Source organism: Schistocerca americana, chromosome 6, assembly GCF_021461395.2.
Source record: "Schistocerca americana isolate TAMUIC-IGC-003095 chromosome 6, iqSchAmer2.1, whole genome shotgun sequence".
Classification (NCBI taxonomy): Eukaryota; Metazoa; Arthropoda; class Insecta; order Orthoptera; family Acrididae; genus Schistocerca; species Schistocerca americana.
This window is the reverse complement of record NC_060124.1, coordinates 466,786,506-466,806,707: the sequence shown is the minus strand read 5'-3', so window position 1 is coordinate 466,806,707 and position 20,202 is coordinate 466,786,506. Positions and strand designations below refer to the sequence as shown.

Here is a 20,202-nt window from a genome sequence, read left to right as displayed (position 1 = left end):
ACTGAGCTTACGGCTTATCTTAGAAGAAAGATTAAGGAAAGGCAAACCTACGTTTCTAGCATTTGTGGACTTAGAGAAAGCTTTTGACAATGTTGAGTGGAATACTCTCTTTCAAATTCTAAAGGTGGCAGGGGTAAAATACAGGGAGCGAAAGGGTATTTACAATTTGTACAGAAATCAGACGGCAGTTATAAGAGTTGAAGGACATGAAAGGGAAGTAGCGGTTGGGAAGGTAGTGAGACATGGTTGTAGCCTCTCCCCATGTTATTCAATCTGTATATTGAGTAAGCTGTAAAGGAAACAAAAGAAAAATTCGGAGTAGGTATTAAAATCCATGGAGAAGAAATAAAAACTTTGAGGTTAGCTGATGACATTGTAATTCTGTCAGAGACAGCAGAGGACTCGGAAGAGCAGTTAAATGGAATGGACAGTGTGTTGAAAGGAGGATATAACATCAACAACAGTAAAACGAGGATAATGGAATGTAGTCCAATTCAGTCGGGTGATGCTGAGGGAATTAGATTAGGAAATGGGACACTTAAAGTAGTAAAGGAGTTTTGCTACTTGGGGAGCAAAATAACTGATGATGGTCGAAGTAGAGAGGATATAAAATGTAGACTGGCAATGGAAAGAAAAGCGTTTCTGAAGAAGATAAATTTGTTAACATCGAGTATAGATTTAAGTGTCAGGAAGTCGTTTCTGAAAGTATTTGTATGGAGTGTAGCCATGTATGGAAGTGAAACATGGACGATAAATAGTTTGGACAAGAAGAGAATAGAAGCTTTCGAAATGTGGTGCTACAGAAGAACAATGAAGATTAGATGGATAGATCACATAACTATTGAAGAGGTATTGAATAGAATTGGGGAGAAGAGGAGTTTCTGGCACAACTTGACAAGAAGAAGGGACCGGTTGGTAGGACATGTTCTGAGGCATCACAAATTTAGCATTGGAGGGCAGTGTGGAGGGTAAAAATCATAGAGGGAGACCAAGAGATGAATACACTAAGCAGATTCAGAAGGATGTAGGTTGCAGTAAGTACTGGGAGATGAAAAAGCTTGCACAGGATAGAGCAGCATGGAGAGCTGCATCAAACCAGTCTCAGGACTGAAGACCACAACAACAACAACAACAACATATACAGAATGGATAGTAACAGATTAACCAAGCAGAATTTCAACTGAGTAAACAACTCCAGATCCAAACCCACATAGATCACCGACATTGAGAAAGGCATGAAGGAATCCGAAATGACATAATAGGTAACACAACACTTTTACGAGAGGCAACACATAAGCAGTACTTCAGGAAAGGCAAGGTCTGAAAAAGAAATAAATAGTAACTGGGGGGGGGGGGGGGGGAAGGAACAGAACTCGCGAAGACTAATGGAATTCTGGGAGCAGCGAAAATTAAACACAGGGAATCAAGACCGAAGTTTATTTACCGTATCGTCCAAAAGCATTATTCGAATAAATAAATGAATAGAATATGTAGATTACAGTTTTCTTATTTATTCTGAATTGTGGGAACGGCAACTTGCATAGGCTACTCCCTCCTCACCACCCCGCCACCTCCCCAAATCACTGCTTATAGTTTATGAAGTGAAGGGGATGCAGACACAGGAGTCACCACTGATCCAATGCATTCGACTCCAGCAAAGTCCCCATTCTCCTAGACGAAGGCGCCAGCCGTCTGCTATGGATTGACAACACGAGTTCCCTTCCACCACCAGCCTGGAACGAGCAGCGCCCAGCTGCGGAGTCAACCCCGTACAACGCCTGGCTAGACATATTTCTTTTTGCTTCCTCTGTATCGTCGACAGCGATGACCACCTTCGAGTGACCCAGCCTGCTAATGGTCGCCAGCTTGGGGTTTTGAACCCTGATGTTCTTCGATGCGTCCACGTAAGTTCTGAGAAGATAGTTTGTGATCAAGAGTCCTATTTGTCATTCAGAAACCGTTGCTGTGGCTGGCCAAAGGGAAGTTGGCTGTCTTAGGTTTATGACTGCGGTGGCTACAGTCCGCTTTGTTCCCCAGAAATAAAAGAGTTATGTGGTTTTAAGAAAAGAATTACAGCCATCGAAATCTGTACCTTCGACTCACTCACACCGTATAAAATTTACAATTGCTGTTAGGCTTACTGTTCGATTCACTAAATTTTGGAAAGAATCATTACGTGGGTCTGTGTTTCGCGAGGAGTGGAAGGGTATTACATCCATCTGTCCCGATCCATTTTCTTCGTTGACATGGTCAGACACATAGATTCCTCAAAGGTATTCATAGATGCTTTCTATACACTACGCTTTTATATGCGGAAAACACTGGTTTGTACATTCATTTCCACTACCCTGTTGCTCACATAGCACAGCGAAGCGCATAAACAAAATAAACGCATCTGCTAAGAGGACAAGAAACTTTATGGCATCAAGTTTTATTAGAAGAGAAAACTCCAAGTTCGGAAGGTGCGACTGTACGATAGCTGATAAGTAAGAGTTACTTACCGCTAAAATTGTTAATATTTTTGTTTATTCACTGATCCGCAAAGGAACCTAAAATGTACGTCTATAAATGCTGAGAGCACCGAGTGAACTCTGTTGCGACGTCATCTAATGAACTATTGTAGAAGTATGGCACGACATTTATCTGACGTTCGTGAAATGCAACGATCAGCTTTCTAACAAATTAAGTTCAATTACTTTCTGGGCCATATTCGAATGTGTTTCAGGAACCGAAATTGGACTTAATTAGGTGAACAGACGAACGAAAACAATAGCTGAAATGGACGCGAAGCCTGAGATTTAAAACCAATGTATTGCATACCAATGGGGAAAACATTGAATCATGACGCGGCAGTTAATATGATCCCATAAAGTACGTTCGCGGCAATGTGTGTAAATCGGTGCAAAACTGGTTAGGAAATGCGAAAAGTGGTAGAAATTGCCTTTGATGATCTAACTTCTTGTTGCGATCTGCTTTGCTGCCACTCACAGCAAAGCCTATGACTCGTCTGTAACATATGAATTACAAAGACGGCCCCTCAATTCCCATTAAGACAAGCAAAGGCACCAACAATAGGCATTGGCAGAAAGTGACCTGTGACGTTGCCTAGAAACAGTCTGAGGCTTGCTAACGAAGAAAGCGATTTGCTCTTAGCAATTTTCTTCTAGCCTTGCCGGTGAAGACTCTTGTAGCGCAAGGTAAGCATCAAATACTTCTCGTTTCATTGTCTGCCTAACCTGTAGATAGCTATTTTCACTGTTGCATCTGAGGCATAACGCAGCCTGATAATAAGTTACATCTATCCGAATTCAATGACGCACTATACGGAGAACTGAATACTCTTCTGTAGATCGCATGTAGTTAATTTGCGATACAATTCCTAGGACACAGCTACAAAGCAGGCGTACATGGATAAGTGAAAATTATCTATTACTTACCCACCTCTTAAAATACTATTCGGTGACAGTTTAGTGTGATGTTACAGTTAAGTGTTGTAATTTCCAAGAATGATTGCCTATCGAAGTCGCGGGTTCCAAACGATACATATCGAACGTGCGATCATAAACCGATAATGCGGCTCTGGTGACGGGCGTTACGCTGAGTTGTTTGTGACCTTCAGTTTTATCTGTTTGCTCTAAATTACATACCTCCACGAATTATTTATTCATAGGACACACCTCGCATTTCCGTCACATGTCACGGTTTACGACATTTTGGGTGTTTAGTGACATCAGTTTGCACGACTTTAACTGCGGACTAAGAAATGGAGTAAACAGATGTAGCAGCAAAGACGAAACTAATCTCGACATTCCCTCTCATGTCATTGCGATCGCGTGCATCGTTAAGCGTACTGCGTTAGTCGCATTCTGGATTCTTTTCGGATACGCTGTGAAAAAATGCAGTCATGCTTTGTGGCAGCAGAGGCAGGTGGAGACGGAGTGATTTGCTCCTTTCCGATTGCACATGTTTAAAGAATATCTTGAGCTGTTACTACTATCAAGTGTGATAGATAAGCTTGAACAGCTACGACCAGATCTCATGATGTAGGGCAATTTCAGGGTTCTGTTCGTGACAAGAGCCGCCCTTATGGGCGCATTTATAAGCTGTATTTCCAACAGGCTCTGGTCTTCGAAATGTAGCTATATAACTTTGCACAAGAACATTAAATTCGGTACCTTAGTTTTCTTAGTACTTCCATATGTTATGTAAGTAAGTTATTTCGTTTACTTTAACCATCTCGTAACAAGCTTTTATCCACTTCAAACCCTAGTTGCCATTTTTGTAACAGACAAGCTACATGTCTATAAACATTCATACTGTACCATACCATAAATTTACAATAATTTAGGATTAAAGTGAAACTGTATTTTAGGACAATCCTGTTGTAGAGCCATACTATACTTGCACTACCTCTTAAGAGCAGTTCCTCAATGTTTCTTCCTCTGTAGTGTTCTAGTATCTTGAGCAAGCTAATGAAGAGGAATGATGCAATGTACCTCATACGGCTACATTGTTATGTCAGTTACAGAATATTCAATAGGAAAGTAATACCGAATGTAGTTATGAAAAGTAAACTAACTGTTTTTCAAAATCAGAAAGCACTTTCTTATTTTATGCCGATCTCACATCAAAAACTAATTTTGTGCCCAGGAAGTGAACTCGCTTGAAGGAAGAAATCGTCGAAGTGAAATGAAATATTACCCTATTCACAGGTAGGATACAAAATATTGGGTATCCGAGAATAGATATTCTTATGTAGAATTAACAATACAAACACCAAGGAGACAAATTTTCTAGACGGCCCAGACTCTATAAGTGCCACATTAACACATTTCCTTCAATTTCTGTAGGATGTAATTCGAAGATGTCGACAACTTTGGCTTCATTGAACAAAGTCTACTCTGTCAGATAACGGTATTTAAATCTTTGAAATATCGGAGTTTGTGTAGATGATCTAGATCTCCACTATAGGAATATATTCTATGTACGTCTGAATAGAACGACGGCCGACGCAATATCACTGCTGATATTTAAGTGAATCGAAGAATTCCTAACTAACAGATGGCAGTATGATGCTTCTAAAAATTTCTCTCTCCGTGTCTATTAGAAAATGATGAGACTGAGTACAGCTACGACAAATCATCACAAATTAGAAGAAACTTTCATAATGAAAGCAAGACTGCTGATTATAAGAAGTGTGCGATGAATGGACGCTGAGCGATCATGTATAAAACATGCAAACAGATGTGGTGAACCGACAACTTCCATCTAACATAAGAAGTGACAAGTTGCAGAGGACAGAAACGCCGAATTTCTATAGATGAGTTTAGTAAAACGTAATGCACATCTACGACGGAATAAATATATCCATGAGGAAGGCTTACGACCGACTTTACAATCTGCCTTTCATCTTAAGAGTGTAATTACTGCCGTGTATTAATATGAATTATTAGCACCGAATATTATTTTTGCTTGATAATCATCCAATATACACAATGGTGATTATATTAAACGCCTTAATTTCAATTTTTCCATGACTGAAAACGCATCTCAGTACATTACTTTGTTAGGTGTTCGCGTTTTCGCTGTGTTTCTTGTAATCTGACTACATACTTAATTCCTTGAACATTACTGTTAACTATAGTGATAAAATTTCTGATACCAGCGCTGTTGAATTTATTGTTCCTAAACAGAAGGAGAAGAAGCTATAAGGTTCTGAGAGCCCCATTGTTGCCAATCAGCCAAACGCGATGTATTAATTTGGATGAGCAAATGTATCAGTTTGTGTTCTACCTCCTGAAGCCTTTAACTGAAATTACTCAGCACATAAGTCACAATATTGTATTGTATTGAACTGGGGACCTAGAAACGGCCGGCCGGAGTGGTCGTGCGGTTCTAGGCGCTACAGTCTGGAACCGAGCAACCGCTACGTTCGCAGGTTCAATTCCTGCCTCGGGCATGGATGTGTGTGATGTCCTTAGTTTAGTTAGGATTAATTAGTTCTAAGTTCTAGGCGACTGATGACCTTAGAAGTTAAGTCACATAGTGCTCAGAGCCATTTGAACCATTTGAACCTAGAAACGACGGAGAGGCTTCGTCCCCTCCGTAGTCCTCAGTGGTACACAACCCCACAACAGGCTACAGCAGTCCACTAACCCCTCCGCCACCCCACACCGAACACAGGGTTATTGTGCTTTTCGAAAAATGGTTCAAATGGTTCTTAGCACTATGGGACTTAACATCTGAGGTCATCAGTCAACGAGAACTTAGAACTTCTAAAATCTAATTAACCTAAGGACATCACACACATCCATGCCCGAGGCAGGATTCGAACCTGCGACCGTAGCAATCGTGCGATTCCGGACTAAATCGCCTACAACCCCTCGGGCACCGCCGCCGGCCTGTGAGTTTCGACCCCCAGTGGACTCGCCCGGGAACGTCTCATACCAGACGAGTGTAACCTTAATGTTTGCGTGGTAGAGTAATTATGGTGTACGCGTACGTGGAGAAAGTGGACCTCGACACTAATCCGCCGGGCGGATTCGTGCCGGGGATCGGCTCACCTTCCCGCCCGGAAAGCGGTGCGTTAGAGCGCACGGCTGACCGAGGAAGCATCACAATATTACTTCTCCAGAGTTGTAATACCGCCACCGCCATCCCAGATATCAGCACGTGGTAGTAAGGCCTCCGATCAAAACTAGTCATGTTAAATCTGCCGTCAAGAGCCTCAGCCGATCGGAGTGACTTTCGAACAGTGCTAACCATCGGTCATCAATGTTCAGATCTGTCTCCGTCCGGATCGGAGTGCTTCTAATTCTCAGCATCTTTCTTCAAATATGGATGCATGTTGATTATATGTCACCTGAGACCTCATGCAGAAATTATTATTTTGCGGTAAGCGGTCTTTGAGTGAGACCAGTTGTAAATTTAGCGCTGATGGGGAGCAGACTATGGTTTCTTACGTTGTTTGCACCTTGTTAGTGAGTAAATGAACAGGCGACTTACTGAATGCGTAATACTGAAACGTGTTATAATTTTCGTTCGAATAGTTCGACTAAATTTTATATCTGATTTAAAGCAACAGACTCTCTCCACTGCTAACCGTCGTTGACGAGCGAAGTCTCCCAACAATAGGTATTGGTAGCAAGTGACGTGTGTCGTTACCTAGAAACACACTGAGGCTTGATAAAGAAGAAAGCGGTCTGCTCGTAGCAAATTTCTTCTTGCCTTGCCAGTGAAGGCTCTTCTAGTGCGAGGTAAACAGCAATATATTTCGTTTCATTGTCTGCTTACGCTGTAGATAGTGTATTCATTGTCAGATGTGAAGTATAGAACGGTTTGATAGCAGGCGGCGTTAGTCCGATATTGATAACGCAGTTCTGAATATTTTTCTTCAGATCGCATTTAGATAATTTACGATATAATTCTGAGGAAACAGATACAAAGCAGGCTTACACGGATCAGTGAAAATTTTGCTATTGTGTACCTACTATTTAAAATAATTAGCAGTGACAAATCCCGCCATATGATAAGCCTTACGATACGTTTTAGGTTTAGTGACATCAGTTAGCGTGATCCGATCTGTGGACTAGGCAATGGAGTAAAGAGATGCGGTAGGCGAGACGAAGCAACTCTTCACATCCTCTCTCACTTAAATGCGAACTCGTCTATCTTAAAATGTGCGAACTTGTACTGAACTGTATCAGTAGCATTCTAGATTGAGTGCGGAAAAGCGATATGAAAGTGACATAGTACTTTGTGGCAGCAGAGGCTGTTTTTGAGGTAGTGTTTAGTTCCTTTTTAAGTGCGCATGCTTAAAGTACATTATGGTGCTGTAAGGAGATTGCAGAGTGATCGATAATCTTCAATTCCAAAGACCAGGTCTCAGCAAGTAGGAGGATTCCTCTGTTTCCGTGATCACGAGAGACTCCATTACTGGCGAAGATAGAAGCTATCTTTCCGTCATGATGTAGAGTATGAGATATAGCATTGTAAGGTTTGTCCAAGTGTACCACATCTCCCCCCGTATTTTCTTAATTTTGTTTGTTATGTACGTACGTTATTTCGTTTCTCTTCATCACAATGTTTTCCCATTTTACCCACGTACCTGCACAATTTTTTTTTTTCATCACATGCTTGCTTCACTGGGAAAATTCGTATCTTATCACGTGGAAAATTATACAAAGTTTTAAATAAAATAAACGAAAATTGTATTGTAGGACAACGAAATACGTTATGCAAGACCATATAGCTCTATCCGTGTACTAAGTTGTTGCAGACAATGCTTCAGAGCATTTCCCGTGTAGTGTACTAGTATTTTAAGTAAACTAAACTACTGCAATGGAGCAACTAAACTACTGCAATAAAATGGCAGCTGCGAAAGTTAAAAAGAGAATGTAACACTCGAAACTGCCGTCCAAAGTGAAGCGCTTATTTTTTAAATGTTGTAAGCATTTCCGTATATTACGCCGATTCGGTGTGTTCAAGAAATAATTCTTTTGTTGATGAATCGAACTCACTTCCAGGAACAAACTTAAATTTTGTATGATTAAGGGTATACTACAAAAATACGACTGTATCTCCGATGAAAAATGAAAACTCAAGCAGTCACAGTTGTTGTTGTTGTGGTCTTCAATCCAGAGACTGGTTTGATGCACCTCTCCAAGCTACTCTATCCTGTGGAAGCTTCTTCATCACCGAATACTTACTGCAACCTACATCCTTCTGAATTTGTTTAGTGTATTCATGCCTTGGTCTCTCTCTACGATTTTTACCCTCCCTGCTTCCCTCCATATACTAAATTGATGATCCCTTGATGCATCAGAACGTGTCCTACCAACAGATCCCTTCTTCTAGATAAGATGTGCCACAAATTTCTCTTCATCCCCAATTCTATTCAGTACCTCAGCATTAGTTACGTGATCTACCCATACAATCTCCAGCATTCTTCTGTAGCATCACATTTCGATAGCTTCTATTCTCTTCTTGTCTAAATTATTTATAGTCATGTTTCACTCCCATACACTGCTACACTCCATACAAATACTTTCAGAAAAGACTTGTTCACACTTAAATCTATATCCCATGTTAACAAATTTCTCATCTTCAGAAACCTTTCCATGTCATCGCCAATTTACATTGTACATCCTATCTACTTCGACAACCATCAGTTATTTGCTCCCTAAACAGCAACACTCATTTACCACTTTAAGTGTCTCATTTCCTAATCTAATTCCCTCAGCATCACCTGATTTAATTCGACTATATTCCATTATCCTCCTTTTTCCTATTGTTAATATTCATCTTATATCCCCCTTTCAAGACACTGTCCATTCCGTTCAACTGCTCTTCTAGATCCTTTGATGTCTCTGAGAGGATTACAATGTCAGCGGCGAACCCCAAAGTTTTTATTTCTTCTCCATGGGTTTTAATTCCTACTCCGAATTTTTCGTTTGTTTCCCTTACTGCTTGCTCAATATGCAGATTGAATAGCATCGGGGAGAGGCTATAACCCTGTCTCACTCCCTTCCCAACCACTGCTTCCCTTTCATGCCCCTCGATTCTTATCACTGCCATCTGGTTTCTCTACAAATTGTACAGATTTGATCCTAATTACATCATTCTGGACATTACGTCTGCTACAGATGATAACGTATTCAAATTAGATGATGGAATCTAAATTTTCCTTCCTAGAAGTCGACATATACCTGCATAATGGTACAAAAATTCTTTGGGCCATATATCTTTTACTCTTCGCCTCTTGGTAAACACAATGAGAAGTTATTGGTTTCGCAGTCATTTGCAGACGACTTACTATCGACATTAACGCCAACACGTGTCACGATCCTCTCTGAATATATGAAGATTTACGATTATTATTCGAATTCCTAAGAGGCATCGCAATTTTTTTTTTGTTGATATCTACGAGTCACGCGCCATTCAACAGATACTGATACGGCCGTTTGCATTTCGTAGATGTTTCGGAGCTTGTTCCGGAGTTTGCTGTGCAAGAAAGGAGGATGCTGCCTCTGGGTGTTCCTCAGGCGTAGGCAGCCCTTCTATGAGGATGACGATGACGAGATGATCTGCGACCCGGGCATGAACATCGCGATGTCGCATTGGTGCGGTGCCTCGCTACCTGAAGAGGTATGTCACACCACTAGCGCAACAACGGTCATTCTGAGATTACCTTCTGCAGTTACGCATTATATTAAGATCACGTTTGCTGTAAGACGCAATATATTCTCTCCCCTATTCATAATTTTAAATTAGAAATTAAAATTAAATTCCGAAGAAAATATTTGCTAGTCGCATTTCACTCTCATACTCGAATATTCTAAAAGTGTAGGCTATGTTGCACTCCCCACACAGGCGCACATTTTAGAGCACCTGGTAAGCGGTAGGGCTATCTTCCGGGGTAACTTTCGTAGAAAGGTCATACACGATGATTAAAGTTCTTCACTACGATTCCTTTCAGGCAGGTGTTCTCACATCGTTATTTTATCAGACAGTCCATGCAAATTACAGAGCTACCTGAATCACATACTTAGAAATTTATAAGATAATGCAGCAATTCATTACGAAGGGTAACAATGAATCTTGACTGTATAAATACAGTAATAGATACGCGGAATTAAAATAATTTCAGTCAGCATCTGGGATCATGATAATGCATATATGTAACAAACAGCTCATAACTATTAACAACAGTGAAGTAGGCCCAACATGCTCTTAGCAGATAAACTTTCGGATTTTTTTGGAAACATTCTATTAACACGTTGTGGAAGAAGTTGAGGGCGACCAAAACTTAAATTAGAACAAATTATCACTAAACTGGGTACTGAATTTGGTGTTCCAAAGACCAAGTTGGTTTTCATTGTAAATGACAGTCAGTATTTGCTCAAGAGCATAGGGTTTAACTGGATTTTCAGAATTATATACAGATGTTGTCAAACATTCTGTTTTTCAGTATTTGTTTTTCTTAACGTCCCGTTTATTTTTCAGGCTCCCTCTTGGTATGAGTGTACTCTTGGAGAAGTATACGAGCACAAATCAACCATCAGTTACGGTGCTGACGTAACACATCCGAACTATCGGGACACAGTTGCGAATATAGAGAAGCTAGTGGCAGAAGAAAGGAGTACGTCTCGGCTACTGGCTTGCAAGGATCTATGCGCCATTTATGGACGAGTTACTCCCACAGTAAAAGGTAATTAATCAAATCTGAAGAACAGTATACTTGAAGCTTATTGGAAAAGAAACCTCTGTAGCCAACTATCATTTTGAAACGAATTTGATTTTCGTATTTTGTTTGATTGCAGAGTACCTAGGTGAACTGTTTCATCGTCTGTGTGAGGATGAAGATATGCTAGTGCGAAGAATGGCACTGTCCATGTTGCCTGCTATAGCTGAAGACGCTGATGTCCAGTTTTTTGCTTCTCATGTAGTGCCCATTTTCGAGAAGGCCCTGGAAGATAAGGTACATAAAGACAATTTCTTATCCACTTACGCTCATTAACTAGTACACATAGCGAATCAGTTTTTACAACTTTCGTTTATTTTTACAGATTGGTCTTCACTTGGAGGCGACACAGGCTTTAATCGCTTTGCTTAAAGCTAAGAAACTATCTGATGATGTATACAGACATCTTCTGCCAGCTCTGTATAAATACGCAGAGGATTCATATTGGCAAGTTCGGTTCTTAATTGCCAACAGCATTAATGATGTAAGTATGTTAAATATTTGTTTTCCTTAGTGTTGGATACGTACTTATAATCTATATAATACTTCTTAGTGTTACTAAGGGACACTCGTAACCGCATTGTTAAGTTATAACTATTCAAATTCGGTTCAGGTAAATCTTCTTAGATACGTAGTGCACTCAGCTAAGTTGTGATAGTTGAAAGAAGGAAGTGTATTTCTTTCCATTTGTGAGCAGGGATACCGGCGTATCTGGAGTAGTTTCTATATGAACTGACATATTGGCAATGCACCTGATACAGCAGAATATTTTTACAATTTTGTTCTAACAGTTTATCTCGTTAGCACATAAATGATACGTTTATAAAATTATGTGGTTATTATAATCTTGTTTTTCATCTTTTATAGATTCACAACTCTGTGAGTTCATTTATCCTGCAATCAAGCTGCTTCTCACTGATGCTAAAGTTCTCAAGCGACGCAGAAACAAGAGTGCGCTCTGCGGCAGATCGCTGGTTTCAAGGATGTTTCAACTTTTTGGCGACATCAAGTGAGGTGTAGGTGTCCTAAACCATATTCGGACGAACAGTTGAAAATTCGTAGCAGTGATATTTCCGAGTTAACGCCACATCACAGCCTGTCATGTTGGGCCCAGTTTACTAAAGCACAAGTGAATAACTCTAAATGGTTTATTCTGAAAAATTTTGGCAATAAAACACATTTAAGGCACCTACAGTGGAATGTTTTATTGTAGAAATAGCAGTAGCTCGCAATCCATAATTGACAAGATCTTAAACGTTATTCTCGTATTCAGTTAATAATTTACGCTTTCCAAGATATATTTTATTCCGGGGGCCAAGTTTACTACTTCTTTTCCATCATGAATTGTACCCTCAATTTTCTTCCATTCTTAAAACAACGTTTACATAAAGACCAACCAATTTGCATCCCGCCGCTCACCCCCCCCCCCCCCCCCCCACTGCCACACACACATACACCGACGCACTAACAAACACACAGATACAGACACACACACACAAACTCTGACAAGAATTTGAAGAATTTGATACTGTTTCCATCTTCACATAAAAGGCAAAAAAAGAAAAAAATATATCTAGAGTAGAATGTACTTGCTTCACTATTTTCAGCATTTTCAGTACTTGTAGAAGTCAAGGAGTGAGGAGGAGACACTCCACTATGTTACGCTATTAACGCGTGTTGTACTTATTGGGTTTATATGATACACATTAGTGCATACTCACCATCACCTACTGTCAAAGACTTTCAAACTTATGTATCCCGATAGGAAATGTGTATTAATGACGTGTAATAACAACAATACTGAATCTTTTCATTACAACTTAATGAGAAGATAGGAAACAGCGAAATGCCATAAAATGCAGTTCCAGGATATCGTTCACGTACCGGCCGAAACTAGCAGAAAATCAAATTTTTGACAGCCGCTGATAACGTAACTCTATAACTATATCTTTGCTGAAACGTATTGCAGTTGTGGAGCACCAAATTGTGAAAATATTCTTAGGTTTATACACCATAATGCACAAAATTGTGTGTTCTCGTGACCGCAAACTTTCACAAATGCAGAAGACAAACTATGCTAGATCCTCCTTAAAAAACAAAAGGAGTATACGTTTGAAACGGTGTGCGATGGATTATTTGCGGGAATAGTTGTTGGCGAAAGCATATGGAATTTGCCTACAGGTGTGAATGCCGGGAGTGAGTAACTGATATTTAATTTCGGCAGCTGAATATGAATATTATGGCACCTAACATGGAACTTCTTGTAATAGCGTTTTCTGGATAGTTTTAAATCTACAGGGTGGAAAGTATTTAAACCTACAAACTCTGGGAGGTTGTAGGGGACATCGAAACAAATATTTTTCCCTAATATCATTTTCCAATGAGGATTATTTATAACGGTGTAGGCCGTATTACGCTTTTCAGTTGTTAGAGGCCGTATTACGATCTTCAGTTGTTAGAGGGCGTATTACGCTCTTCAGTTGTATGCAACTGGTGTCCACCAGTGTAGTAGTGCATTGTCTCTGTTTACTAATGGACCGATACACCTGAGTAGTCGATTTCAAATGGCTCTGAGCACTATGGGATTCAACTGCTGAGGTCATTAGTCCCCTCGAACTTAGAACTAGTTAAACCTAACTAACCTAAGGACATCACACACATCCACGCCCGTGGAAGGATTCGAACCTGCGACCGTAACGGTCTCGCGGTTCCACACTGCAGCGCCTAGAACAGCACGGCCACTTCGGCCAGCTAGTAGTCGATTTGAGAGACCGCATTTTGTTTTCTTTCACCTGCAACCATTCAGTCTCCCACTGATGCATGATGCGCCGATCACAAAATGATATGATGGTGTGCAACAGGATGGGGCACTGACGGGCAGCACCATCACGATACACTTCCACGCTGCTTTGTCGGCCACGTCGTTACTCTGTATCTCGATGTGGCCAGGTATGCAGCAAAACATCACCCTCTTGCCACGGTGTTGGATCTGCTGTAACGAGTCGTGGATGAGCTGAATCAGATGATGTATTGCATACATTTTGTGAAGTGCTGGTAGTTCACTGAGCAAGACGGAACGGACAAGAAACCTTGTATAGTGATGTCTGTGAATCCCCTCCAGTGCCATAAGAATGCCATGTCAGTCAGAATCATAATTTGTAAATTGTTCCGGAAGACGCACTTTGAGAACCCCATCAGGCAAAACAGCAGTATACCTGAGAAAATTCTCTTGCTGGAACCCATCAGCACAAATAACGATAAAATCGTGGTTCATACTTAAAATGGACGAAAACAGAGTTGTAAAAACATAATCTTAGTACAAGTTTTCTTATACCATGTCAATTTAAAATCACTTTGGGCCTCTGAAGACACCAACGCTTTTCCATTCTTGGCTGTGTATTTGGAGGTCTGATAGATCCATATCCTTGAGACAGTCGGTAGTACATATCCCAAATGGCTTGGTTGCATGGGGCCGATTCCCGAACAGCCGTTCAGTGGTGGCTTCGACCACTACACTAAATGCCACTGACTGAGGTGACGCTGAGATTTTCAGTGCCTGTCGAGCCAAAAGGATACATCGTCGAATTCAGAGTGGTCGTTCACCAGCCTCTGCACACAGACTGTGAACTACGCTCGTCCGAAAGGCTCCAGTCGATATCCAAATACCCTCCACACGAAAAGCGTCTAACATCATGAGGTAAGAAATAAGGGCTGATCCATAGAACGCGCTGCCATAATCTAAACGTAATCGAACAAATGTCTTGTAAAACTGCAGGGGACGGAAGCGTCAGCTTCCGATATTTGTTCAGTAAGACATTTGAAAGTATTCAATGGCTGGAAGCCCTTTGTTCGTAGGTCTTTCAGGTGTGGAAGCCTAAGTTAATTTCGTGACAAATAACAAAGCCAAAAAGCGATCTGTTTCTTGAGAACGTAAATAATTGTTCCCCACTGTGAGTACTTTTTAGATAAAACTTACATGAGCACGGTTAAAATGCATCCATGTTGTCTTCTCTGGTGAGGCCCGAAAACCAGTAGTCCTGGCCCAGGTTTCTAGCTCCTAACAGTCAGCTGTAACTGCATCGTCGTCTTTGTAAGGTTAGAGGAAGAACAAAAGATTGCAAAGTCATCCACAAACAAAGAGTATCTGACAAGGCTCTTCAATGCAGAGGAAATGACATTGACAGCAATGGCAAACGGTATGACATTGAGTACAATGCCATGGAAGACACCGTTCTCTTGAACATAGCAGTCAGACAAAGGATCGCCAACCCGATGTCGAAAACGCTGGGTCTCGAGAAAGGATAGGGTAAGAAGTGGAGGGCTAAGGATGTTGTACCTCCAAGTAGTGTCGTATGCTTTTTCGAGGTCAAAAATCATACAAACCAAATGGTCTCGGTGTAAGAAGGACTCCTGTATCGTCGTCTTCAGTACAGTTAAGTTGTAAGGGGTTGAACGGTAGCGCCTGAAATCGCACTGGGAGCGGCTCAGTTAAACTCAGAATTCCAGTAGTCAGGCATGGCGGTGGTTGACCATGTGTTCAGGAATATTACTCATACTGCTAGTAAGGGCTGCACTATTGTCACTGTTAGGGGCGCTATGGTCGTTGCCATGTTTCCAAAATGGAATTAATGCTGCCTCCTTCCAAGTCGTGGGGTAGTGTCCATCAAACCAGATCTCATTGATACAAGAGAGGAGCTGTCGTTTCGCTTCAGGGCACAGATGACAAATCATGGCATAATGGATCTCATCAGGTCCTGAGGCAGTGTCTCTAGCCACAGACAGAGCTGATTCCATTTCCCACATGGAGAACGAAGCTTCTACTCATTATACGATTTGAAATGGAGTTTCATCATCTCAACAGTCCTATGTAACACCTGGAAAGCAGCTACTTGTCTGGATGACGTAATTACAGTAAGAAAGTGTTCAGCTAAAACCTGAATCATGTCTTCTGGTGCGTCCCGCAAGACCGCATTACTTGAAAAAGTCATAAGGGATGCGCACGGCCCTTGCCTGAAATCAGCCTTATTAAGTCTGAAATTTGTACAGTGGAAGTGAACCATTGGATCAGTTATGGGAAGTTGTAAATTCCTTGCAGGAAGCCCTCTTCCGTTCTTCTATCACTCACCTCCATGTGCTTTCGTGGATCTGAAGGCATGAAGGTTTTCTGTAGTTGGATGGTGTTTGAAGGTATGCAGAGCTGTTCGTCTGGCCCTGATTGCCAATCGACATTCGTCATTCCACCAAGGTACAGGGCATAGTCAGAGGTGATTACTAGACCTTGGGATGGACTCGGCAGCAGCCCATTGCATCTCACAAGTGATACGGGCACCGTCTCTTGTACACAATCCTTTTGCTCAAAATTAGCCTGTCGATTGTACTGCCACCAACTTACCCTTTGTATCACACATCTTCGTGGTCTCCTGTCAGCCTCCATTCAAGTCAGAAGACGGATCCACATAGGGGAGAGGTCACTAGAATACAAATCTGTAGCCACTTCCCACTGAACTAAGTCTGCAATAGCTGGGGAACAAAAAAAAAAAAAAAGGTCAAGGGCTGAAACAGATCTTGTAGCTGTGCAAAAGTGTGTCATCTGACCCGTGTTCAGAAGGCAGGTATTCTCGGACAGGACGAGTCGCTCAATCATCCGACCACTGGAGCAAGCGGTAGCCGAGCCCCACAGCACTTTGTGTGCTCTGAAGTCCCCCAGAAGGAGGAATGGGCGTGGGAGTGCCCAGAAGAGTTCTGTCAGTCCCTCTACATCCAGAGACATCAAGAGGTGGAAGATACAAAGGGATAGCGTGGTGTTAACAGGTGCTAGAACTACCATGGCAGTTGCCTGTATGGTCATGGCAACAGAGACAGGAGAGGAATGTCATCTGTCATCAACAAAACCAGCCATTCCACCTTTAGTCCCGTCTCCAGTAGTATCGTCCTTCCTGTAGGGGTGGTAACCCTGTAACGCAGGTGCGCGGGCGACTTTAAAATGATTTTCTTGTAATCAGATGCGGAGCGCTGCGCGTGGTGGTCGCGCGGTTTGAGGTGTCATGTCACGGACTGTCCGGCCCCTCCCGCCAGAGATTCGAGTCCTCCGTCGTGCATAGGCGTGTGTGTTGTTCTTAGCATAATTTAATTTAAGTAGTGTGTAAGTCTAGGGACCGCTGACCTAAGCAGTGTGGTCCCTTAGGAATTCAGACACATTTGAAGATATACACTCCTGGAAATTGAAATACGAACACCGTGAATTCATTTTCCCAGGAAGGGGAAACTTTATTGACACATTCCTGGGGTCAGATACATCACATGATCACACTGACAGAACCACAGGCACATAGACACAGGCAACAGAGCATGCACAATGTCGGCACTACTACAGTGTATATCCACCTTTCGCAGCAATGCAGGCTGCTATTCTCCCATGGAGACGATCGTAGAGATGCTGGATGTAGTCCTGTGGAACGGCTTGCCATGCCATTTCCACCTGGCGCCTCTGTTGGACCAACGTTCGTGCTGGACGTGCAGATCGCGTGAGACGACGCTTCATCCAGTCCCAAACATGCTCAATGGGGGACAGATCCGGAGATCTTGCTGGCCAGGGTAGTTGACTTACACCTTCTAGAGCACGTTGGGTGGCACGGGATACATGCGGACGTGCATTGTCCTGTTGGAACAGCAAGTTCCCTTGCCGGTCTAGGAATGGTAGAACGATGGGTTCGATGACGGTTTGGATGTACCGTGCACTATTCAGTGTCCCCTCGACGATCACCAGTGGTGTACGGCCAGTGTAGGAGATCGCTCCCCACACCATGATGCCGGGTGTTGGCCCTGTGTGCCTCGGTCGTATGCAGTCCTGATTGTGGCGCTCACCTGCACGGCGCCAAACACGCATACGACCATCATTGGCACCAAGGCAGAAGCGACTCTCATCGCTGAAGACGGCACGTCTCCATTCGTCCCTCCATTCACGCCTGTCGCGACACCACTGGAGGCGGGCTGCACGATGTTGGGGCGTGAGCGGAAGACGGCCTAACGGTGTGCGGGACCGTAGCCCAGCTTCATGGAGACGGTTGCGAATGGTCCTCGCCGATACCCCAGGAGCAACAGTGTCCCTAATTTGCTGGGAAGTGGCGGTGCGGTCCCCTACGGCACTGCGTAGGATCCTACGGTCTTGGCGTGCATCCGTGCGTCGCTGCGGTCCGGTCCCAGGTCGACGGGCACGTGCACCTTCCGCCGACCACTGGCGACAACATCGATGTACTGTGGAGACCTCACGCCCCACGTGTTGAGCAATTCGGCGGTACGTCCACCCGGCCTCCCGCATGCCCACTATACGCCCTCGCTCAAAGTCCGTCAACTGCACATACGGTTAACGTCCACGCTGTTGCGGCATGCTACCAGTGTTAAAGACTGCGATGGAGCTGCGTATGCCACGGCAAACTGGCTGACACTGACGGCGACGGTGCACAAATGCTGCGCAGCTAGCGCCATTCGACGGCCAACACCGCGGTTCCTGGTGTGTCCGCTGTGCCGTGCGTGTGATCATTGCTTGTACAGCCCTCTCGCAGTGTCCCGAGCAAATATGGTGGGTCTGACACACCGGCGTCAATGTGTTCTTTTTTCCATTTCCAGGAGTGTGGATGCAGAGCGGTTTCTCCTGGACTAGGAGCTGTAATTCATCCAAATGTGATCGGGATCTATTTAAAATCCACCGCTACGCAGATGTCCATGAGGAAGTAATTGTTTAGCGATGCTTAGTAGTTTCTCTTTCCCTCAGAGGCGGTGTTTTACTTGGGAGGACAGGGGGAACGGTAGTCGGTTCGCGGCTCTCCATCCTCTCCGATTCAAGTCCACACCCTAAAGAGCATAGTCCAGGTCTGAGAGGGAGAGAGTTCCCCGATGCGAAGGATTAACTGCCAGTTTCTTCAACTTGGAACTACTTTTTGAAGGACGTTTTTCCTTACTCGTGGGATGAGTTGGTTGCTTAGGTTGAGGGATGGCTTAGTAGACTTCTGATGGTCAGCAGTGGTGTGTTGTTTGTTTGGTTTTAGGGCGCAAAAACAACTTGGGTCATACGCACCTATGTCAAAATTGTAGAACACGAAGATAAATAGAGGAGTTAAACACGACTACTCATTAATCCCAATAGACGGAAGAGAAGACAGTTAAAATCAGGGACATGGAGAAACGCGTATAAAATACGCCATAGAAAAACGGAGGTCCAGAAGTAAAAATTAAGTGGCCTTCGTCATATTGCTGCGACGGGCAGAAAGTAAAACGCGCTCGAAAGCCCGCCTGTCGTTCGCTAAAACGGCTGGTAACTCAGACGGCAAACACAAACGTGAACGAAAGCGGTTAAAAATAGGGCATTCTGTCGGGAAATAGCGGATAGTCAAAAGTTGGGCACAATATGCACAAAGTATTGGGGGGCACCACTTAACAGATGCCGATGGCTAAAGAGACAGTGGCCAACACGCAACTTAGTAAAATGATCTCTTTGCGGCGAGAGGCCCGAAAGAAGTGAAAAGTCTCTGTAAATTGAAGCAGAAAATCAGTACTCAGGTAATGAATCTTAAATTCAATAACCAGTGTCTTGGAGCAGGTGTCACACCGAACTATGCGAAAGTCAGAACTGAACTGCGGCCGGCCCTCGCCTTGTCATTGAAATCCAAAAGAGAGATGAACTGGATTATGGCCCAATTACGTGAATCATGCAAGCATAAAGACCCGTTGGTAAAGAATCATTCAGTTTACATTTACAATTATGTGACGATCTGTCTAGTACTCAGTTTCAATTTTTTTTTTTTTTTTTTTTTTTTTTTTGGCATGAAATTTCTAACAGAGTAAGCAATAATGTTGAAAGAATAGAAAAGTGGCATAAGGAAAAGTTACGCATACTATTAAAGCTTCAGAAGATTAATGTAAAAAGTAAAGGTGGCGTTGGACAACACCTGTTTCATGATAGG

The 20,202-nt window shown here is 42.7% G+C and overlaps 1 protein-coding gene across 1 annotated transcript in view; it reads left to right on the top strand.

Annotated features, from left to right (window-relative positions):
• Positions 1-20,202, top strand: part of LOC124620212 (serine/threonine-protein phosphatase 2A 65 kDa regulatory subunit A beta isoform-like) — a 147,760-nt gene that overhangs the window by 38,393 nt on the left and 89,165 nt on the right. The window contains exons 3-5 of the mRNA XM_047146880.1: positions 11,005-11,140; positions 11,322-11,479; positions 11,568-11,726. Of these exons, the coding sequence (XP_047002836.1) occupies positions 11,005-11,140; positions 11,322-11,479; positions 11,568-11,726 (453 nt within the window). The remainder of the gene's footprint in view (positions 1-11,004; positions 11,141-11,321; positions 11,480-11,567; positions 11,727-20,202) is intronic.